At 42.6% G+C, this 22349-nt stretch overlaps 4 protein-coding genes and 1 long non-coding RNA gene across 7 annotated transcripts; 2 read left to right on the top strand and 3 right to left on the bottom strand.

The window, feature by feature from the left end:
• Nucleotides 1-425: 425 nt before the first annotated feature.
• LOC6502271 (ubiquitin carboxyl-terminal hydrolase 7) lies at nucleotides 426-7511 on the bottom strand. 2 transcript variants are annotated; one of them, XM_032453484.2, is made up of 5 exons: nucleotides 6729-7511; nucleotides 4559-6056; nucleotides 3446-4495; nucleotides 3035-3382; nucleotides 426-2978 (listed from the first exon to the last, which is right to left on the bottom strand). In XM_032453484.2, exons 2-5 carry the CDS (start codon nucleotides 5843-5845, stop codon nucleotides 2229-2231), a joined length of 3435 nt encoding a protein of 1144 aa, XP_032309375.1. In that variant the 5' UTR covers nucleotides 5846-6056; nucleotides 6729-7511; the 3' UTR covers nucleotides 426-2228. The 2 variants fall into 2 exon arrangements, with proteins under 2 accessions (XP_032309375.1, XP_001966137.1); XM_001966101.4 differs by having other exon boundaries at nucleotides 7029-7511.
• Nucleotides 7512-8021: 510 nt separating this feature from the next.
• On the bottom strand, nucleotides 8022-9339 carry LOC6502270. The gene has a single exon (XM_001966100.4). The coding sequence runs from the start codon at nucleotides 9104-9106 to the stop codon at nucleotides 8120-8122; it is 987 nt and encodes a 328-aa protein (XP_001966136.2). The 5' UTR covers nucleotides 9107-9339; the 3' UTR covers nucleotides 8022-8119.
• Nucleotides 9340-9580: 241 nt separating this feature from the next.
• Nucleotides 9581-11266, bottom strand: LOC6502269 (probable cytochrome P450 311a1). 2 transcript variants are annotated; one of them, XM_032453485.2, is made up of 4 exons: nucleotides 11074-11266; nucleotides 10643-11020; nucleotides 10231-10583; nucleotides 9581-10173 (listed from the first exon to the last, which is right to left on the bottom strand). In XM_032453485.2, the coding sequence occupies exons 1-4, from the start codon at nucleotides 11222-11224 to the stop codon at nucleotides 9592-9594; spliced, it is 1464 nt and encodes a 487-aa protein (XP_032309376.1). In that variant the 5' UTR covers nucleotides 11225-11266; the 3' UTR covers nucleotides 9581-9591. The 2 variants fall into 2 exon arrangements, with proteins under 2 accessions (XP_032309376.1, XP_044573013.1); XM_044717078.1 differs by having other exon boundaries at nucleotides 10643-10999; nucleotides 11074-11214.
• Nucleotides 11192-13010, top strand: LOC116655564. The gene is made up of 3 exons (XR_004310632.2): nucleotides 11192-11357; nucleotides 12627-12705; nucleotides 12764-13010. It is a non-coding gene; the product is annotated as an uncharacterized LOC116655564 (long non-coding RNA).
• A 2168-nt stretch (nucleotides 13011-15178) lies between these two features.
• Nucleotides 15179-18156, top strand: LOC6502139 (probable cytochrome P450 318a1). Its single transcript, XM_001966098.3, has 6 exons — nucleotides 15179-15500; nucleotides 15559-15750; nucleotides 15806-16006; nucleotides 16771-16840; nucleotides 16932-17734; nucleotides 17804-18156. The coding sequence occupies exons 1-6, from the start codon at nucleotides 15335-15337 to the stop codon at nucleotides 17986-17988; spliced, it is 1617 nt and encodes a 538-aa protein (XP_001966134.1). The 5' UTR covers nucleotides 15179-15334; the 3' UTR covers nucleotides 17989-18156.
• The last annotated feature ends 4193 nt before the right edge of the window (nucleotides 18157-22349 follow it).

Below are 22349 nucleotides of genomic sequence, written 5' to 3'. Positions count from 1 at the left end.
TTATATATTTTATTTTTGATTTTAAAAAGTTTGTTCTAAGGGGGGGAGTATTTCTAAAAAATTATAAAAGAAAGAAATGTTAAATTTCAATTTTTTAAAAGAAAGATGAAAGAAACTCTTTGTAACTTAGGATTTTCTTCAGAAATTCCTTATTTTTAAATTTTTAAATAATTAAGATGGAGAGTAGTATACTATACCTGGTACTCTGGAAGTGTTTCTCGAAGGACTTCTCAACAAATTCCTATTATCCCTATTAGACTTATCCAGGAAAAAGTCCAGGAAACAGTACATTATAATTTTTATTTAATTAGCCAAAAAAACTTGCATTTTGACAATTTTATGTTTTTGTATTTTCTATTCCCGGTATAAATATATATATATTTTTTTTCAGAAATTTCAAAAGAATAAAAACAAGCAAAAAGGAATATTTAAATAAAGATAATTCCCAGTTGGGGGATTTATTTTCTCAAGTTAGGAGTTACTTAAAAATAGGAAACTTCTTAAAACATATGACATTTTGAAGGGATTTTTATGTTTATTTTTATTTAGTGTAGGAAAGCTAAAACAAAACGTATTAGTTTCTTTTTTTTTTTTAAATTTAATTGTTAAAAGTAAGAACCAAGAACGTAAAAAATAATAAGGTTTCGCATTTTTGTCCTAAAATGTATACAGTATACAGTTATTTTTAACAACTTATCTGAAATATAAGAGATATTTCCACATTTCTCATTTGAATTCTTGGTATTTTATTTTTGTTTTTGTTTTTTTTTTTTTTTTACACATAAATAATTTGAATTATTTGCTGCATAAATAATAATAATAGCATAGTATAGTAATTTATTAAAATATGTTTTTTGTTTTATTTTCTGGGCTCATTTTTTCTGTTTGTTTTTTATTAGTATTTCGGATTCGCGACTACATTTATGTCGATTCAACAAAGAAAAAGCACTAAACCATGGTATTATTAATTATTATTATTTATTAATTAATATTATGTTGTCCTAGTCCTTTGCGTACAATTTTATATCATTTCATGTTTTAAAATCACAAATAATGTTGTTTGAAACAAATGTTATATATTTTCTCATCTTATCAACTGTCTCTCGCTCTCTCTCTCTCTCTCTTGTCCGTCTCTTTCTCATCATGATTATCCTTTTCTCTTTTGTGTTTACAGTATTATAGCGCAGAGTTTGACTTTCTATTTTCTTTACTTTTCTTCTTTCTTTTTTCTCTTTTTAGTGTTTATTTTAAAGTTATACTTGTTACTTAGTTGTGTTTATTTTTGTTTTACAGCTGATTTCGTATAATATATATATCTTCTTCTGCTTTCTTTCCTCCTTTTTCTCTTTCTTTTGTTTTTGTTTTAGTTTCCTCACCTACTGCATTCTTTGTTTATTTTCCTCTCTTTCTTACATACATATGTATATATGTGTTTCTTCCAACAAACGCTTATTTACAACGGTAAAAAGCAGTCGGCTTTCCAGTCCTTTCCAGTCCGGTCCAGGCAATGGAAGTTTTTGGGGGGGATAACGGGAAACCGCTTGTGCCCGCGATTAAACAATTATCGATTATGAATATTATATTATATTATATATATATATATGTATAGCATAGAAAACACACACACACACACACACACACACACACATGTAAACGTCTAAGCCTAAATTGAAGTTACTTTAATTCAAGCAATAAGTCAAAAAAAATTGTAAAAGGACTCAATATGCTGCGCATTAATCGTTTTCTCTTTTCTTTCTCTCTTCTTCTCTTACATTTTGGCCAGGAACCGGAAACGGAAATGGCGGAGAACGGGGGCTGCCGGCGTGGTCGATCGAGAGTTAATAAATAATTATATGACTTAGCAGTATGGTGTTGTACAAAAAAATAATAATAATAATAATAATCATAATAATAAAAAAAATAGTATTAAAATAATAATAATTAAACACTTTATATATTTAAATAATGTGGAGGTGGAGGACCATCATCATCATCATCATCATCATCATCATAATTGCTCATAATTCTTCTTCTTGTTGTTTGGGCTGAGTGTGTGTGTGTGTTGGGAACATGGTAGGTAGAAGGAATAAGGAAATGCCGCCCCGCCACGCCACGCCCCGCCCCGCCTGGTCGATGCACTCCTCCTCCCACTCCACCGCCGTCGCCATCGCCTTTGCCACCCACCGTCCCAGAGTGATCCGCTGGCTACCTCCTCCTCCTCCTCCTCTTTAGTTGTATATCTTGATGGCCTTCTCGGAAAAGTTAAGGGAGCTGCGCTTGCGCGACTTGTTGATGTGATCCAGTCCAAAGAACGGCAACTGTCCGCTGGTCCAGGAGCGATACACCTCCAGATCCACCGGCGTATTATCGTTCACATCCGAGTTAGTCCCCATGGTGATGACGGAGAACTTGTAGTTCTCCCACTCCTTGTCCGGAACGTTCAGACGCTTCTGGATGCGCTGCTTCAGGGCGCCGTACGGCTCACCGTGACGGGCCTTGGTCAGGAATGGAACACCGAACGAATTGTACAGCTCCTTGCTGAAATGGGCCACCGGCACCAGGAGCTCGTTCTCCGTCAGCTGCATCTCGTCCGCCGGCACCTCCTCGATGCGATACGTCTTTTGGGCGCCCTGCGTCGTCGTTATCGACTCACTGGTCTTCAGTAGCGTGTCCAGCGGTATGTCATCCTTGCACACGGACATGATCTTGTGGTTGCTGACCTTCATGAGGCGCAGCTTCCGGCGACTGTTCTCCGCGAACGTGATCTTCTTGGCCGCCTCCTCCAGCAGACCCTTGACGGTGTCATTCTTATTGGGATAGAGGACCAGTTCCTTCTCCTCCTTGAGATCGGGACTGACCCAGACGCACTTGAACTGCTTCTTGTTGTCCAGCTCGTGGATGCTGAGGGATAGGCGCTGGTAGAAGATGCGCTTGGGAGTGCTCTGTTTGGTGTAGGACACCAAGTCCTTGACGGTGCCCTGTGAGTGGGATAAAGGATAACATTAGAAAGGATACTCTCAAAGGAAATCCATACCTTAAAGGTGTATGGAACTGCATTGCCCGCCGTCTCCTTGTAGTTGTTGATGCACATGAAGAACTGGAGCTTCTGGGGATCGGTGTTGAGGCGCTCGGCGACGGCATTGGTCAGCTGCTCGTAGTTGTAGCGATTGGAGAGCTCCAGCGTAAAGTCCGGCTCGTTGGGGTTGCACTTGTCGCTGAAGATGATCTCGATGCGGTAGACCAGGTCCATGAAGTAGTCCTCCACGGTGGGCAGGTCCAGCTTGTCGTCGACGTTCTCCCGTTCAAAGATAAGGATGTGGCCCTGCAGATGATCCTGCGGTATGTACAGCACGCTCTCGATCGGCTCGCAGAGATTGGGGATCTAAAAAGAGGACAGGTTAGTAGCTTCATCTGAAGAACTACTCTGAAGAGGGAGAACCATTACCTTCTTGTCGGCATACTCATCGAAGACTGTCAGCTCGGTGTCCGGCTCGAAGCCCAGCTTGCGATTCACCTCCGGGACCAGGTCGATGAGCCGCCGGCTCTGCGGCTGCTGGGTGCAACCGATGTAGTTGAGACGCTTGTTCCGCGCATCGTAGTACTTGAGGAAGAGCAGGACATCGGTCTTGGGATTGAACGGTGGCAGGGGGGCGGGATTCTCGGGCGAGGCCAGCTCCAGGAAGATGACCCACGGCTTCTGGGATGTGGGTATCTGTTCGATGGTGCGCGAGGCCTCCGCTTCGAAGTCAAAGTGCAGGAACTTTTGGGTCTGGGCGGTGCACATGTTCCATATGCGCATCCTATCCCGCGCCACCCCGAATCCCTTGACAAACATATCCACCAGCTCCTCCACGGTCTGGTTCTGCTTGAGCTTGAAGGGGCGCTGGTGGGTCTTCTCCAGATCGAATAGTCGGCGCTTCTGCTGTCCCTCAAAGTACTCCTCCAGGATGACATGCACCGACACATACAGATTGGCCTCGCTGCGCTCCTTCCGGCGGGCCATTTCGATCCGCTTCTCCAGATCCAGCCGCTCCACCAGATCACTGGAAATCTCGCTCTCCTGGATCTCGCCCAGCACCCGATCCAGCTCCGACTGCCGGATGTAGACCAGCATGTAGGCATTGCTGCACTTGGCATGGAACGAGATCTCATCATCCATGCCGCCGTAGTTCTGTTCGATGGCCTCCTGTTTCCGGCAACTGGACACCACATCGTCATCGAACTTGAACCAACGTCCGTCGGCCTTCGGATTGATGAAGACGACATAGTGACCGCCATGGTTGTCACCGGAGTGCACCAGCACGGCATGGAGGACATAGTCCGCTGAGGTCTTCTCGCCCTCAGCCAGGTAGCGGTCCAGGTTGATCTGCTCGTAGAACTCGAAGCGATCGTTGTACTTGATCGAGCTGTCGGTGATGGGATCGTACTGGAATCGCATCAGATGCAGGTGCAGCACGGGCGGGAATGACGTGAAGATGACGCCCTTGCTGGCCTCCTAAAAGGGACAAAAACGGGAGTGACATTAGAAGCTATTGGAAGCAAGAACATGCGAACTAACCTGAAGACCATGGACACCCGCATCGTACTTGTTGTCGCCCTCGAGCGTCTCGGAGGCCACATAGTCCTGGAAGGAATCGTATATGTTCTTCTTGTCCTTGATGTTCAGCTGGATGTCGTAGAAGGTCTCGTAGCGGGTGCTATTGTAGTCCACGTTCTTGCACTTGATGTACGACGACATCTTGCCCTCGAAGAGTCCCGGTATGGTCCCCTCCAGACACGTCCCCTTCATCTTCGACTCCAGCTTGTCGAGGAGGACGCGCAGGAACTCCTGTACATCGTGCTGCATAAACGAATCGAGTGTCTCCCATCCAAATGACTTGGTTAGCTTCTTGGTGCCGACGGGCCGATCACCGAACTGAAGTTCATGGAATACCCGCTGAAGGGATAGGCCCACCGACTTGGTGCTGTCATCGGCCTCCGTGGGGATGCGATAGACGGCCAATCTCAATGAATTGGTAAAGTATAGGGTCTGGAGCAGGGAGTTCATATAGCAGGTGGCCCCCTGATTCTTGAGTCCCACATAGCCGGTATGCTTCTTTGAGTCCCATAGAACGCCATGCGGTGCATCGGCAATCACATGCACCTCCAATGTAATACTATTGTTGTGGACATAGGTCTTCTCCGGATCCTGCAGCTCCTGCCATGTGATGAAGTTCGAATAGCCGTAATCGTTCTCCTTCGAGTAGAACAGATGCTTGATCTTGGCCCGGGTGAAGGGTTGGGCGTCCGGCTTATGGCATTTTAGACGGAGTTCGGCGATCGCATTGCACGACCAGGTGGGCGAATCATTCTCTCCATTGCACTGCAGAAAGAATCCCAATGCCCGATCGTTCGGTATCACCATAATCTTCCATGGCAGCATCCGGACATAGACTGGTGGCGACAATCGCTGCGACTTCAGCTGCCCGACATTCTCGACGGTGAATGAGAATGTTGTTTCGGACCGGAACTGGTCCTCCTTCGTCTCATCGTCCATTGGCATGGCCTCCGAATCGTTATTACCGAATGAGGCGGAACTACTGTCCGCTAGGAGCTGTTGGGGCGGCACGTTCCCGTTCTCGCTGGGCAGTTGGGTGACGGCGCCCACAGCGTGTAGTGGCGGCTGTATAAGATTTTTAAATTTCGGCAATTGTGGCGGAGAATTCTGTTGTTGTTGTTGTTGTTGCTGCTGCTGTTGCTGTTGTTGTTGTTGCTGCTGTTGTTGGAGGTCACTGGTGATAATCTCGACCTCTTGAGTGTCCTGGGTATCCATTGCTTCGATCGACTGGTCTGTTTCTATTTCCATTTTACAGGGCACTTGAATTGTGCTTCAAATTGTCTCCACTCCACTCCTTGGTCCTTCGTCCTTGTCGTCCTTGGGTCGCCTCGGTTTTTTTGGGGTATACAGTTTGGATCACGGATCGGTTATCGGTTTGTGGCGATGATATATATATATATAGTATTATAGTGGTATATAGGGTAGGTATTTACTTTCGACTGGCGGCCGCTGGGCGGCGCTAAAAAAAAAAAGAAAAACAAAAAAAATAAAAATAATAAATAAATAAGAAAATAAAATAAATAAATAAATACTTAAGAGAAAACGAGAAGATGAAAACAAAAACAAACAAAAGGAAAAGGAATTAAAAAGGAATGCGAAACCGTTATCTTCTTCCTCTTCCTCCTCCTCCTCCTCCTCTTCTTCTTCTTCTTTTTGTTCTTCTTCTTATTCTGCAATTACAAGGCAAAGAGCAAGAAAAATATGTACAATGGATGACTGGGTGGAAAATTGTCTTTCCCTCCCTCCCTCCTCTTCTTCTCCTTTGCCACCTCTTCTCCTTTGCTCTGTTTTATGCAATTTTCTTGTCCCCCAACTTGGATTGGAGCAAGAGGAAGAGGCAGAGGCAGAGCAAGAAGAAGAAGCAGCAGTAGCAGCACTAGCAGAAGAGGAAGAAGCAGCAGCTTGAACATTAAATGCGCCGCTTTTGCTCTTCTTCTTCTTCTACTGGGCCCCCCTCTCCACCCTCACACACACACACACACACACACACTAGCACACTATTATATTAGCAAATACATGCACACATTGAAAACACTCACATACATACATACATTTTGCACGCGCACATGCAGTTTTTCCATTTTTTTTTCCTCGTTTTTTTATTTTCACAAGAGATTTCACAAAAGCTTACCTTGTCAGTCCTGTCAAAAATATAAATAAATATCGGTGGCTGCTTGCTCGCCGCTACTACTTCCGATTATTCGCTAACAATATGCCGTTTTTTTCTTTTTTTTTTTTGCAATATTCTTTTTCGGCTCTCGCGTACGTCCCACTCTTTCTCACTCACTCTCTCTCTCTCTCTCAGTATGCTTGTGTATGTGTGTGCGTGTGTTTTTTCCTTTACTTTTTTTTTCGCTTTTTTTTTTTTTTTGTTGTTCTTATTTTATTTTGCAAGTGTTTGTGAGATTTCTTTTCAATATTTCCAACCTACACTTCAATTTATGGCGTACTCGACTGCATTTGTAGAGGTGCTTGCGGCGTGTGGTGTGTTTTTCCTTTTTTTTTTTTGTTTTAAATTTTATTTCATTTTATTTTTTTTGTTAAATTGTATTTGCCGTGTGTGTACGTGCGTGCGATTTTTTTTTTTTGCAGTTGCTGTTGCTTTTGCGTTTGCTGCTGTTTTGTTGCTGTTGCTGCTGTTTTTTGCTATTGCCTTTGACTTTGCTATTGTTTTTGCCGATTTCGCTTTAAAAGTGTGTGTGAGCAAAAAATCAGTTTTGCCGAAAACATAAATTTTGTCCAGTTTCGTAAATTTGTTAGAATTTTTGAAAACAAACAGCTTTGACGTATTTTTCACACGGCACTGCACTGCGCGCAATTAGTATTGGGTCTGTTTTTCCTGTTTTGCAGTTCCTTTTGGTCAGTAGCAGTGTGACCAGACTGCTGGGGCGGCAAATGTGATGTCGAAATTATATGTTTATATCGACATATCGATATTTTCCCCACAAAGTGAATATTTTATGTTAATTTTTAGGAGTTCAAAGCTCAGTTCAATTATGTTTTCGATATAAATAGAACTAAATAAATAGGCATTGGTTTGGCATTGTGCTTATATGGATTGATCTTTGCGATGGGACCTGAGAATATTTATTCCATGAAGGTTGGCAGCGCCAAATATCGGTTTGTTGTTATCGATAGCATCGATATACATATATAAAGCTTATTCTAGGAATTTTGTTAAGGCCGGAAGCATGGTTATTTAATTTCGATTTTTATTTCCACCAATAAAAGCATTAATCTTTCATATATCAATGGCTAACATTGCTTTTAGAAATAGAGGGTAAAGCTAACCATCAACCTTTATTTATCAGTTAAAGTATTGCCTCGTGATATTCCGATAGAAAAGCGCGCCAAATTATAAATTATATTTAAAATTTGAATTTTAGTATAATATCCAATATCACCAATTTAAAATCAAGACTTATTGTAGTTTTAATATTTATTTTGATTTTTATTCGATTTCTTGCGAGTTGAAAGTTTATGGTCTTGTTTTTTTTTGTTAATTTTTGTACTGTCGCAGATCTAAGTTCCCATCACATAGACCTTCGGTTGCGATAGCACACTCAGGTCGTTGTCCACCACATCCAGCTGCTGTTCGAGGATTATCTTGAGATTCCGCACCCGCAGGGTTCCCATGGAAATGGGAAGTCTATTGTACTCGGCGATCAGTTGGGCCTGGCGCTCCCGCGCCTCCTCCAGGAGCTCCAGTCTCTGCTCCTCGGCCAGCAGGACAAGACCGTCATTCTTCGGTTTCTGGAATTCCACGGCCTGCTGGATTTCAGGCACCTGCTCCGGTTCCTTTGGATGATCTTTCTCTGTTTTCTGAGGAGTCTGCGGCGAGGAAGAGCTGCTGGCTAGCAGGTCCTGCTGCTGGGAGTCAACACTGAGAGCATCCTCCTGGTCCACCACATCCGTCACTTCCGGAATGGCCATTTGCCGCACACAGGGTGAGTTCTCTCTGGATGAGGGGGAGCACACGGAAGCAGTGTCCTGGTCGGGTGGAGGCCTGCCCAGCTGGTCCAGTGCACCGGGCACAATGCCGAGCAGTCCGCCCAGCGGCCGGAGCAGTGTGTACTGTCCCGGCTGATAGGCGTCCCGCTGCTCGGCCAGTCTGCCCAGCTCAAAGTTGGAGGCAGTGCGTCTCAGGCGCATCGCCGACTCCGCACTCCCGCCTCCGTCCGATGGCTCATCCCCCTCGCTGCGGGCCTGGTGCTCCGCTGAGGAGCACTTGAGCAGGGCGGCGCTCAGGAAGCGCTCATCGCTTATGTCCTCCGTCTGGATCTCCTTCTCCGAGTAGCCGCGACGACTAATCCGCAGCCTGGAGCCGCCCATCAAGCGGCGCTGCGCCTCCGCCAGGAACAGGGGCGACGGACCCGTTCTCCGCGCCAAGGAGGCGGCCGTGGGCAGCTCATAGTTGTGTGACCGCAACGGCCACCGTTGCTCTCGATCTCGATCCGTCTTCCAGGCCTCCGACACGCCCAGGATCATCTTCAGCGGCTGGCTCACCATCTGCCGGTTCTCGCGTAGAAAGTTCCGCGTCGAGCGGATCACAGGACTAGCAGTCGCCGCCAGGATGCGCACTTGGTCTTCTTAAAAATGGAAACAGGAAACAGGAAACAGGATACGGCAAAGACAAAAGAGAGAGAGAAAAAATATCGACAAAAAAATATAAAGAATATACGTGAAAGGAAACGTGTGGCTGCCTACAAAGTAGAACGGAAAATGGAAGGCTTTGTTTCTGGCAGGCAAGGCTATCCCGATCCTTATTAGCTTTAAGGATTTTTATAAACAGTTTTAATCTTTAATTTAAAAAAAGGACTAGGGCGTGAGCTTTTAAGAATCTTTCTTCCTATTTTTCTAAGCAATGTGGCAGCCCTGGAAAATATCGATAACAAAAAGGGATTTTTGCACGAAAGAGGGGGAATCCCGGCGGTGCACACTGGCTTGGTAACAAGGATTAGAACTTACTGGAGCTTCATAAACTATAATTATAATTATTTATTTAAAATTTCATATTTTTTAAAGCACACATGTATGCCCTCTTGGGACTTGAGCACCATTTGGGCCTGCAGCTTGAGGGGAGCCTGCAAAGGACCCAGTTCCAGGTGGAATTCCCTGACAAGGCGGGCGGTGAGCAACTTCATCAGGAGCAGGGAGTACCTCCGGCCAATGCAGACATGTGGACCGCCCGAGAAGGGGATGTAGCTGAAGGGTGGCGGCGGATCCTCCTGATCTAGCCATCTCTCCGGCTTGAAGGAATACGGATCCGGATAGTACTCCTTGTCGTGGGCCAGTCCATACATATTGATCCAGAGAGTGATGCCGGGACAGTAGCTCCGGCCTCCGATGACGGTGTTTTGGGTGGTCTGCCTGCCAGTGGTGGGCACTATGGTGTACAGCCGCAGGACCTCTTTGAGCAGAGCCTCCAGGTAGGGGAGCTCATTCAGGGCGTCAATGTTCTCCAATTCAGAGGCCTGTAGTTGCTGGATCTCCTCCCGGAGTCGAGTTTGGGCAGAAGGATACTTTGCCAGAGCATATACCACAAAGGACATGGCCGCAGTTGTTGTGTCCACGCCCTGGAAAGGACGAGGATTCATAAAAATGGAGGAATACGAGGAGGATCACTTACTTACCGCAAAAACAAATGTGTTGACTTCGTCGCGGATTTCCTTGCGACTCAAGGATTCTCCATTGAACTTGGCCAGGAGCAGGGTATCCAGGAGATTGTGGGCCTTGCCAGGACTATCCCCCATTTCCTTTTCTAGGTCCCGAGCCCGTCGATCAATCACCGAGTCCATCAGCGTGTGGATCACCTGGAGTTGCTCGCGAAGATCTCGCCAGAGTTGAGTGCGTCTGAAGATCCAGTCGGAGGCCAGGAGGGGATTGATCATGCGCTTGAAGAGCAGCTCACTGCTGCGGTGGAAGGCCAGGACTACGGGTGAGTGATCCTGGGACTGGGTGTTCAGCTGGGCACCCATGGAGGTCTCTGTAGGAGTTTAGAAAATGAGAGAAATTTAATGTTTTTTGTAGCGAACTGCTACTCACCCACTATGGCATCCAGGAGACAGGCAAAGAGCGGATCCGTCACCTCCAGACTGGCACCCTTGTTGGCCTCCAGTTTAAGGATCAAAGCATCCACATGACGCGCCACCGCTGGAGCAAATCCACGAAGTATATTCGGTTGAAATGCCGGAGTCATGAGGCGACGCTGTCGAGTCCAATGGGCTCCGTGGCTGATGAGGAGGCCGTTCCCGATGAGGGGCTCCAGCTGGAGGAAGGTCTCCGCTTTGCGCAGCGTGGGATCGTGGAGGGCCTGGCGAGTCTCCTCCGCCGAGTGAAGGAACACCCACAACTGGGGTCCCAGCCAGAGGCGGTAGGTGGCTCCGAAACGGTCTCGCAGCTCTGTGAACACCAAGAAGATGACTGCCAGCTGGTTGGATGATAATAGATTCTCCTCTCCGGATGACACCACTCACATTCCGGCTTCAGCTTGCCCACCATCTGGGCGTTGCCCAGGAGCGGAAAGGCCCAGGGTCCGGCCAGGCTCATGCCCAAGCGGAGCAGCGGCCACTTGCGGATGAGGAGCCACAGTCCCAGGGTGAATAGCACCAGTGGCCACAGCGCCATGTCGTTGCCGATCTCGTCGAGCTATGCCAGACGACTGAAGCGACCTAACCGACTGATCCAACCTGATTGAAAGCTAATCTCCGAGAGAACACGAGTTCCGATCATTAACCCTTTAAGGGCAATGGGAAAGTGGGTCAGTAGACGAGGTCTTAACTCTTTATCTGTTAACCCTTTAGTTGTATGTCTTGTTTTAAAATATATATTGTAAGATTATACTATATATTATATAAGTAGGGTTTATAACTCCCCATCTATTATACAAATATAAGTGTATTGTAAGTAAAAGGTAGACCTTATAGGGTTAATAGCTCTCCATCTGCGAGAGAGGCCCGGTTCGATAAGAATATTAGATTTCAGTCAGACATACGTCTGAATATGCACTCGATTTATTATTCGGATTATTGAATGCCGCCGATTAGTCTTTGTTTGGCTTTTTCCGCCGATCCGCTTCTAATATCTAATCTATATTATAAACCCACTTGACGACTATTGAACTGCAATGCACTTGTGCAGTCTTCTCAAGGGGATTCTACAAAAATAACAATTGATTTATGTGTGTTTTTTGGATTGAAAGTCCTACTTTTTAGACTCTTTTAGTCAATATTTCAACCGATTTTGAATCAGGATTATAATATCCATTAATTTATATAATAATATGGTTAAGAAAGGAATATAGAATACGGGTTTCAACTAAGATTTAGATTTAGATTTAGAAATATTCTAAGGATTTCATCAAAAGCTCACCTCTTGATAAACTTATCGAAATTTATCGATATGTATATCGAAGGAATTTCAAATCTAAAAAGCAACAGTAGGCTTTGCTCCCAAATTGGTTATAAAAAGGGCCGTCCTGCGAACAGAATAGTTAGTTATTCCCTTGGCTTGGAGCTCCAACATCTTATTTCCTAATTTTTTAATATTTTATTTATTTTATTCTATTTTTTTTTGCCTATTGCTATTATATTTTTTTTTTATTTTAATTTAATTTTAGTCTTCTCTCTCAATGTCCACCATTGCAATCTTTTCGTTTAGTTCTTCAAGTCTTATTTTCTGATTTAATTTTTAAACCTTTTTTTTAATTTTTTCTATTGGGCATAATGTGGCTACCGCTGCAGCTTTGCTCCTTTATATTTAATTTTTATCAAATTAATCCATGGAGTCTACAATCACTCCATCGAACCGCTTTCCTAGGAGATAATCCCCAATCTGGAACGCTATCTTCTAGTACTCTCCAGTCCAGTGGCTTTCTTTCTCATTTCCTTCTTTTTATATTTTCTTTTTAATTATTTATTTATTTTTTCCGGGCATTAAGTGTCGGCTCTGTAGTTTTTTTAACTTGATTTTTTTCCATCATATTTATTATGATATTCATTTATAATCACTTTATTCTATTACTGCGCAGCTTATTTTACTTTTACGAATTTTAACCTTCGGCTGTTGACTATCGTTTGCAGAAACTCTTTTCCATAGTTCATTGATTGGTAAGTCAAACCTTAAAAAAAATATTACTTGTAACTAAAAAACATTTTATTTTCTCAGGTTATACAGTGCCTATGGATGGGAGGACTTCCAATATCAAGCAGGAAACCATCTGGAACACTACCTAGATTACAATAAGTATCCTTTCCTGTCTGGATCACAGCATTTGAAGGACCTTGACCTTTTATTTTTCTGATTTATTTAGTTTTTAAACTTTTCTTTTACATTTCTGTTAATACTAATTTTGTATCTTCTTCGCTTCTTTTATATACTATAGTTTGCCCTATTAAATTGATTTAAAACATAAATAAAACCAGTTTTTTTAAACGGAAACAAAAATTGAAAAAATTTTGAAAAAATATTTTCTATCAGGATTTTGATGCAGAATGATTGAAAATCGATCCACTTTTCGATTAAGGTATTCCGCTTAAGGATCGGGTGAGATTTGGCTGAGATATAGCTATGGCAATGGGCCAAGTACGGAAATCCAGCATTTTGAAGGGGATTCCCCACAAAAATTGAAAAAATTTTGAAAAAATATTTTCTATCACGATTTTGATGCAGAATGACTGGAAATCGATCCACAAATCGTTTAAGGTATTCCGCTTAAGGATCGGGTGAGAATTGGCTGAGATATAGCTATGGCAATGGGCCAAGTACGGAAATCCAGCATTTTGAAGGGGATCCCCCACAAAAATTGAAAAAATTTTGAAAAAATATTTTCTATCGGGATTTTGATGCAGAATGATTGAAAATCGATCCACTTTTCGATTGAGGTATTCCGTTTAAGGATCGGGTGAGAATTGGCTGAGATATAGCTATGGCAATGGGCCAAGTACGAAAATCCAGCATTTTGAAGGGTATCCCCCACAAAAATTGAAAAAATTTTGAAAAAATATTTTCTATCAGGATTTTGATGCAGAATGATTGAAAATCGATCCACTTTTCGATTGAGGTATTCCGTTTAAGGATCGGGTGAGAATTGGCTGAGATATAGCTATGGCAATGGGCCAAGTACGGAAATCCAGCATTTTGAAGGGTATCCCCCACAAAAATTGAAAAAATTTTGAAAAAATATTTTCTATCAGGATTTTGATGCAGAATGATTGAAAATCGATCCACTTTTCGATTAAGGTATTCCGCTTAAGGATCGGGTGAGAATTGGCTGAGATATAGCTATGGCAATGGGCCAAGTACGGAAATCCAGCATTTTGAAGGGTATCCCCCACAAAAATTGAAAAAATTTTCAAAAAATATTTTCTATCAGGATTTTGATGCAGAATGATTGAAAATCGATCCACTTTTCGATTAAGGTATTCCGCTTAAGGATCGGGTAGGAATTGGCTGAGATATAGCTATGGCAATGGGCCAAGTACGGAAACCCAGCATTTTGAAGGATATCCCCCACAAAAATTGAAAAAATTTTGAAAAAATATTTTCTGTCAGGATTTTGATGCAGAATGATTGGAAATCGATCCACTTTTCGATTAAGGTATTCCGCTTAAGGATCGGGTGAGAATTGGCTGAGATATAGCTATGGCAATGGGCCAAGTACGGAAACCCAGCATTTTGAAGGGGATCCCCCACAAAAATTGAAAAAATTTTGAAAAAATATTTTCTGTCAGGATTTTGATGCAGAATGATTGGAAATCGATCCACTTTTCGATTAAGGTATTCCGCTTAAGGATCGGATAGAAATTGGCTGAGATATAGCTATGGCAATGGGCCAAGTACGGAAATCCAGCATTTTGAAGGGTATCCCCCACAAAAATTGAAAAAATTTTCAAAAAATATTTTCTATCGGGATTTTGATGCAGAATGATTGGAAATCGATCCACTTTTCGATTAAGGTATTCCGCTTAAGAATCGGATAGGAATTGGCTGAGATATAGCTATGGGAAGGGGCCAAGTACGGAAATCCAGCATTTTGAAGGATATCCCCCACAAAAATTGAAAAAATTTTCAAAAAATATTTTCTATCGGGATTTTGATGCAGAATGATTGGAAATCGATCCACTTTTCGATTAAGGTATTCCGCTTAAGGATCGGGTGAGAATTGGCTGAGATATAGCTATGGAAATGGGCCAAGTACGGAAATCCAGCATTTTGAAGGGTATCCCCCACAAAAATTGAAAAAATTTTCAAAAAATATTTTCCATCAGGATTTTGATGCAGAATGACTGGAAATCGATCCACAAATCGTTTAAGATATTCCGCTTAAGAATCGGGTATTGTCACCCGTTTAAACTACCTTAAACCCTAAAATGTTATTCTTTTTCCGTCTCATTATACCATTAATAACATGAATTAATATTTAGCCATTGCGTGTGGTTGTTTAACTGTTTTATTTATTTATTTTTTATTTAATTTATTCAGACCCCTTCCCCCTCCAATAATCCATTAATAAATACGTATTTTTTCGTCACGAGTAGTAGACAAATAATTGCGAGTCTCTATAATTTTTAAGACAGTTGACAATTGTCGGCCACGACGAGCGGTTCGTTAGCTTCTCACCTGTTAGTGCCACTGCCACGCCCACACCACATAACCGCCACACCACCGCCCACTATCGAAGCTCAGCCAACTGACTACAAAGCACCACATTAGGCCCAAATAGGAAACACTTAAGCCATGCACTTGGTGGTGGCTCTGTGGGTGTGCGGAGCTCTGCTGGTGGTGCTGCTCGGTTTCCAGCAGCGGAAGTGCTGGCGGCTCATCTGGCAGCTGAGCGGGTGGCGGGGGGTGGTGCAACAGCCCCTCCTCTGGTTCCTGCTCTGCATCAACCTCCATCCAGACAGTTGAGTTTTCTAAAATATAATTCTAAAATAAAATATAAATTATTTTTAATTTTTCAGGCATCCTGGAGCGGGTGACCCAACTACGTATTTATTTCCGACGTCCTTTGGGCATAATCCTGGGCACTCGAGTCCTGGTCTACATCGATGATCCGGCGGACATGGAGTCCATTCTGAATGCTCCCGAATGCCTGGACAAGTCCTTCCTTCAAGATGGTTTCTTCGCCAATCGAGGGCTATTACATGCCAGGGGTATAAATATATTAATATCTTTTAAAATATTATTTTAAAAAATATATATTTTAAGGCCAGCGATGGAAACTACGTCGAAAGCAGTTGAATCCCGCTTTTGGCCACAATATCGTGGCCAGTTTCTTTGATGTTTTCAATTCCGTTGGCAACCAGCTGGTGGAACAGTTCAAATTGGATCCGAATCTTCATGGAAAGGGTATCAAGTACACGGATGCCGAGGATCTCCTAAGCAGAGCTGTCCTGGAGGTCTCCTGCAGTAAGTAATATTACTTATTATTTTTTTTAAATATTTTTTAATCGGTAAATTTAATCATGCAACGATTGCATTTGATCCAAAGTCTCTAAAAACCAAGTCCATTGCGGAATTGGAGAAACGCAGCCACTGCCACTGTCCCCTGCCCTTCGCGGGTCGGCACGTTCCCCCCGTTTCCATGCACCTCACGTACACGGAATCCCCTCGCCAAATCCCAAATCCCCCCCTTTAAGTTTCAATCCAAACCGCCGCCTATGGTTACGCGTAATATTTCTCTCAAATTATTAATGTTTGGCTTGCTATTATTTGTGTAAAAAATGAGGAAACAAATGCTTATTTTTGGGCTAAAAAAATTAATCTCTACTGAGGCAGTTTTATAAATAAATTTTAAAAGATAAAAACAAAAAATAAAGAAGGAGGAATTCTTAAGAAAATGGTTGTTTCAGAAAGGAAGTCACTACATATTGTTTTTAGAAACTTCAAACTTTCAACAAATGGCTTAATTGTTAGAATAAAATCTTAAAAATATAATTACTTCCAATACTTAAAAAATAGTACCTCTTTTTTATGCTGAATTATGTTAAATAATTTTTTTAATATTAATTCTTCATAATTTTAAATAGTTTTACATTTAAAAGAGTTATTGTTTTCTTAAGAACTCTTGCAAAATAAAACTTTAAAAACACCATTTTCATTTAAAATATTATTCATTTCTTTAATATTTATCAAATATAAATTTTTTTTAAATTTTTTTAACTCTCTCTTAGTGACTATTATGGGAACTCAGACAAATTTCACTGAAATAGATGACGACCACATCGCCCACAGTTATAAGAGGTGAGTAATATTTCTCTTTAGAAGCTTATAGAACTAAAATAATAATAAAAATAATAATATAATTTATCACTTACCCCTTGCTCCAATCCAGACTCCTGGAGATATCCGCGGTGAGGGTCGTCAAGCCCTGGCTTCAGGTGGGAATGCTGCAGCGTCTCCTGGCTCCAGATCTCTATGCCGAATCCCAGAAATGCAACAAGCTGCTGGAGGACTTCGTCGGGGACATTGTCCGGAACAAGCACCGCAACTGGCGGCTGAGGGAGACCGCTGGAGAGGATGTCCCCTCGGGTGGGGGCTGGCAGCGACGCATATTCATCGAACAGATCTTCCAGCTGGCGGCCAACGGCGAGATGACGCTCGAGGAGATCATGGACGAGGCCCAGTCCATGGTTCTGGTGTCCTTCGAGACGGTGTCCAATAGCATCATGCTGGCCCTCCTCTGTCTGGCCACAAATCGTGGGGAGTGCCGGCAGCGTCTGAAGGCCGAGATCGCCGCCGTAGTCCCGGAGAATGGAGGCGGCTACGTGGGGTTGGAGCAACTGCAGCAATTGCGGTACCTGGACGCCTTTGTCAGCGAATCCCTGCGCCTGCTCGCCACCGTTCCCATGAATCTGCGCCACGTCAGTCGCGACTTCCAGCTGCCCGGCAGGGAGGCCATCGTGCCCCAAAACAGCATCGTAGTCCTGGACACCTTCAACATGCAGCGGGATGAGCGTTGGTGGGGCGCCACGGCCCGGCAGTTTGATCCGCAGCGCTTCCTGGACCAGGACCAAGACCAGGACGAGTCATCGAAGCAGCAGCCAAAGGATCAGAGTCAGGCCAAAAAGGAGCCACTAACTAGACGCCATTCCTACAGCTTCCTGCCCTTCTCCAAGGGCCTGAGGTCCTGTATAGGTGGGTTATTGGCTTTTTGTTTGTTGGTATTTACATATTTTTTTAAATAATATTATTATCCTTTTTCAGGTCGTCGGTATGGCTTGTTTATAATGAAGGTCTTCCTGGTCAAGTTGCTGGCAAGTTTTGACTTCCACAGCGACTTCCAGCTGGAGAATCTTCAGTTCGTGGAGAATATATCCTTGAAGTTTAGGAACGTGGAGGACATCTATCTGGACATTCAGCCGCACTCTTTGTCCAAGGATTTCATTTAGTCTAGAGACCTTTACCTTTATATTTTTATACAATTTTTTTTCTATTATATATATTATATGTTAATCATTAATTTTAATATGTAAGCGAAGGAGGTGTTATTTTGTCATTTGTGTTATGTAGAATCCTTCAAATTTCCCCGTAATAATGAAAAAGCTCTTTGGAATTTACCCTACTTTTTGAATTTTTGGGAGCTGAGGCTTTGGAAAGTTTATTAAAAAAGCTTTAGTGGAGTTTTCAACCTTTGGAGAGTGGGTATTGGAGGGGTTTCTTCCTTGAAACTGTTTTTAAAACTAAAACTTTCAAGTTTTTTAAAAGAAATATTGATGTTTTATCTTCATTTTAGTAATAGTTTTCTTTGGAAACACATAGAAAGTTATAGAAAGATCTATAATCCTCATTAATCCTTAAACATTCAGTAAAATAATAGTTGAAATAATAGTTTAATTAACTCGAATTTGTTTATAATTTAGTTTGAATTTTCAAAAAAAGGAATATTTAATAATATAACCTCCCAATAAACACTTATTCGGACAACCTCTATTAGAAGAAAATTATCACAAGGCAGATTTTTGCGCTCAATTGAGTTTTCGCATCTCCAGTCGGCTTAAGGTCGAGTCCTTGAAGGACCTGAAGTTTCCAAGGGATCAAAGGAGTTCCCTTTGGTGGACTGGCGCCTGAAGTGGGGAGTCTTGAAGCTGAAATACAGAAAACATGGGAACTGCATCTGTCACGGGATGCGACAAATGTCGAGCGATGCTATGAGCTAATGCGAAAGGACACGGACGTGAAGCAAGGACACTGCCGTATGATAATATGCCACAACTGTCAGCAATATTTCCGCTCCACTCTCATACACCCCTCCGCCTCGTACAGTGCCTCGTTTTGGTCGATTTTATCCACTTTTCACTCCACTGTGCCGGGGCACATATCATTGTCAGCTCGAGTCCTGTTGACTTGTCTGAAGAGTCCGGAGAGCGTCCAAAATGTTGGCATCGTCTTAGCAGCTAAACGACAACAGCAGCCGTGCAAATTGCAACACAACTCAGCCAAGTGGCATCATTACTATAACCTGCTCTACACTGAACGAAAAAGTGGAAAAGTAGAGTATCATCTTGTTAGTTTACCAATTATTTTGCGGCGTTTTCTTTAAGGACCTTTTGAATATGAAATCACTGGAAGAAAAAGCTATCAATACAAGAAATTATGGCGACCGTGACTCTAATTTCTTGTGGACCTGAAGATCTGGCTCGAAGGACCAAAGGCTTGTACTTAAAGTCTTAAATTAATAATTTACTTAATGTCTATATTAAAATATTTCTTAAATATAATTACATTTTTCTACAGTACTCTAATATTTGTTTGACTTGACTATCTAGCTCGAAGGACCAAAAATTAGCCTGGTATCTAATATTAAAATAATTTCCTCTAAAATTTCGTACACTGTGCGATTTTTGGCTTGCGATTCGTTACCATTTCTTGCCAGGCAAATGGCGCCGTTAACACAGTCATTAGTTGAAGGTAGCTCCCCTTCGGAGAGTGGGGGTTTAGAGGAAAGGATTCAGGATTCGGGCCAGCCCGTCAGGATATCTGCTCCTTGCATCACGCCAGCTTTTGATGTTGTTGTTGGCATTAACTTGACACTTTCTCCTCCCCGATTGCCGTGAGTGGAATGCATTCCTCGTCCGTGTGTTAGGACTACAGTGTGTGTATGTCTGTGTGTGTGTTTCGCAGGATGTGTGCGGAAATTTATAACTGGAGAAGGCACTTGAAACACATTCGCATGGAAATTGCCGACTTTCTCCGCCCCCTCACATATTTACTTTGATTGATGTGTCGGCACAAAATCGCCGCAGATAAAATATATGCCTTGGCAGGATCAAAAAAAAAAGGACATCACAGACCCTCTACAAGTCACAAAAGTGCAGTCTTAATTATTTAGAGTGTCTGTTAGTATTCCAAAAGGTCTAAAATATTTCAAATATATTTATTATTCATTTAAATACTTGCCCAAAAAAAAAGTCAAACAATTATTTGAAATAATTCGCATTTTTTATTCGAATATTTCAGAGACTGCACTCCATCACGCGCATATCCAGAATATAAATATATATCCCGGATAGATACAATAGATATAGTGGGTCCAGGGCCATGGCACCTAAAATGCAAATCGTGCTGAATTGCATTTTTCAGCAAAAATGCTTGAAGAGCGTCCAGAGTTGGTAGCTGGTAACTGGGATCTGACCATGGCCATAACCGGAGACTCTGTCCTGTGCCAGGCGTTGATAAATGTGTGTAGAGTGTCCTGGCAGTAGAGTAGAGGTGGTGCATGAGCAGTAGCAGGACCCTGGCCAGTGTCAGTGCCACTGATGCCGTTAAGTGCGACTGAAAATCCACTGAGCCGCATAAAACGAAAGCGTGAAAATGCCAGCGGCCTGCTAATAGAGGAGGAGCTGCTGCTGCTGCCAGTGTCGTCCCTCTTATCCTGCTGTCCCTCTCCATGTCCTGGCTCCACCAAGCCAGGCCAGGCAAAAAAAAAAAAAAGGATAACCGACCACCATCCAAACCAAACAGGACATCCACAGGCTTGACATCCGCATGCAACCGAAAAAGCATCAGGAGGCATTCACATTCCACGGCTGGGCCCGGCATTTTTCGATCATTTTTCTTAGTTTTTGTTCGCCGCTTCGGTTTCTTCGGTGGCAACGTTGTTGACAATTTGTCGACGTGTCAGAAGAGTCAACGTGAATGTGACAAGTGACGCTGACGAGACAGCCAACGCCAGCACCGACGCCGACGACGACTCCGACTCCACCGCCGATGCGGATGCCACCTATCCGACCCATCTTCACACTCCGTTCCAGTTGGCTGTTCCTGTTCCAGTTCCTCATTTCCGACGGGTCATGTCCTTCCTCAGGAATTCAGGGCTACTTCGGTTCTGAAAATATAAATTTTTAGGCATTTATTAGTTTATTTTATAATTTTTAAAGTTTTTAAGGATATCTTACCTGGTACTTGAAGTAACGAGGAGAGGGAGGTTGGTGGGGGAAGGAAGGCGCGCTTTTTATTTATTGATTTCAATTAATTTTTTTTTAAATATTTTTTATTTTTGGCTTTGCTTAAGTGCCGACTATGAGAATCGAGGAGGAGGGCGCTGCTTTTATTTATTAATTTTTATTTATTTATTATTGATTTTTAAATTTAAATAAATTAATTATTATTTTTTATTTCTATTTTTTGGCTTTGCTTAAGTGCCGACTATGAGAATCGAGGAGGAGGGCGCTGTTTTTATTTATTATTTATTTTTAATTTATTTGTTATTTTTCCCAAAAAAAAAGGGAATTATTATTCTTTATTTTTATTTTTTGGCTTTGCTTAAGTGCAACCTATGAGAATCGAGGAGGAGGGCGCTGTTTTTAATTAATTAATTAATATTAATTTTTATACCCTTGCAGAGGGTATTATAATTTTGGTCAAAAGTGTGCAACGCAGTGAAGGAGACATCTCCGACCCTATAAAGTATATATATTCTTGATCAGGATCACCTCCTGAGTCGATATGAGCATGTCCGTCTGTCCGTCTGTCCGTCTGTCCGTCTGTCCGTCGGTCCGTCTGTCCGTCTGTCCGTCTGTCCGTCTGTCTGTTTCTACGCAAACTAGTCTCTCAGTTTTAAAGCTATCGAGTTGAAACTTTGCACACACCCTTCTTTCCTTTGCAGGCAGTATATAAGTCGGAACGGCCGGGATCGGTCGACTATATCCTATAGCTGCCATATAACTGATTGATCGGAAATGCCATAACTTTGGTGTTTTTTAAGTTAGAGGGTTGGGAGTTTCTACACATGTTATATTTGACCAAAATATCTTATGTACAAAATTTCGTAAGGATCGGCCGACTATATCCTATAGCTGTCATAGAACGATCGAAATTGGCATAACTTTGGTGTTTTTTAAGTTAGAAAGATGGGATTTGGTACAGATTCTATTTTGGGGAAAACAATCTGATCTGCCAATTTTCATAAGGATCGGCCGACTATGAACGATCCGCTATATATCTAATAAAATAAGATGGGTGGCGCCACCTAGCGGACTGCGACTGAACTGCAAGGGTATATCAACTTCGGCTCCGCCCGAAGTTAGCTTTCCTTTCTTGTTTTTTATAAATTGAAGGAGAAGGGCTATTGGTTATTTTAAAATCCTTTAGATCCTTTAGAAGAAGGGTTTCTTAGGATTACAGTTTGTAAGGATAGGGAGAAGCTCATTTTATATAATGATTTTTGATCTAGAGTGTTCTTAAAAATAATGTTTTTAAAAACATCTGCAGAGTAAGTAGTACCGTTTATCGTATAGTCAAGAATAAATCA

Source organism: Drosophila ananassae, chromosome XL (genome assembly GCF_017639315.1).
Source record: "Drosophila ananassae strain 14024-0371.13 chromosome XL, ASM1763931v2, whole genome shotgun sequence".
NCBI lineage: Eukaryota > Metazoa > Arthropoda > Insecta > Diptera > Drosophilidae > Drosophila > Drosophila ananassae.
The sequence above is the reverse complement of the archived record's forward strand: the minus strand, read 5'-3'. Positions and strand labels throughout refer to the sequence as shown.

Bases quoted from the DNA above. Each gene is read 5' to 3' on its own strand.
- LOC6502271 (XM_032453484.2), bottom strand. From the start codon at position 5,845: ATGGAAATAGAAACAGACCAGTCGATCGAAGCAATGGATACCCAGGAC. The intron at 4,496-4,558 runs GTTAGTTCGCAT...TGTCCCTTTTAG, and splicing joins CGGGTGTCCATGGTCTTCAG to GAGGCCAGCAAGGGCGTCAT. The intron at 2,979-3,034 runs GTATGGATTTCC...TCCCACTCACAG, and splicing joins CAGTTCCATACACCTTTAAG to GGCACCGTCAAGGACTTGGT.
- LOC6502270 (XM_001966100.4), bottom strand. From the start codon at position 9,106: ATGGTGAGCCAGCCGCTGAAGATGATCCTGGGCGTGTCGGAGGCCTGG.
- LOC6502269 (XM_032453485.2), bottom strand. From the start codon at position 11,224: ATGGCGCTGTGGCCACTGGTGCTATTCACCCTGGGACTGTGGCTCCTC. The intron at 11,021-11,073 runs GTGAGTGGTGTC...ACCAGCTGGCAG, and splicing joins GGGCAAGCTGAAGCCGGAAT to TCATCTTCTTGGTGTTCACA. The intron at 10,584-10,642 runs GTGAGTAGCAGT...AAACTCCTACAG, and splicing joins TCTCCTGGATGCCATAGTGG to AGACCTCCATGGGTGCCCAG.
- LOC6502139 (XM_001966098.3), top strand. From the start codon at position 15,335: ATGCACTTGGTGGTGGCTCTGTGGGTGTGCGGAGCTCTGCTGGTGGTG. The intron at 16,007-16,770 runs GTAAGTAATATT...ACTCTCTCTTAG, and splicing joins TGTCCTGGAGGTCTCCTGCA to TGACTATTATGGGAACTCAG. The intron at 16,841-16,931 runs GTGAGTAATATT...GCTCCAATCCAG, and splicing joins ATCGCCCACAGTTATAAGAG to ACTCCTGGAGATATCCGCGG.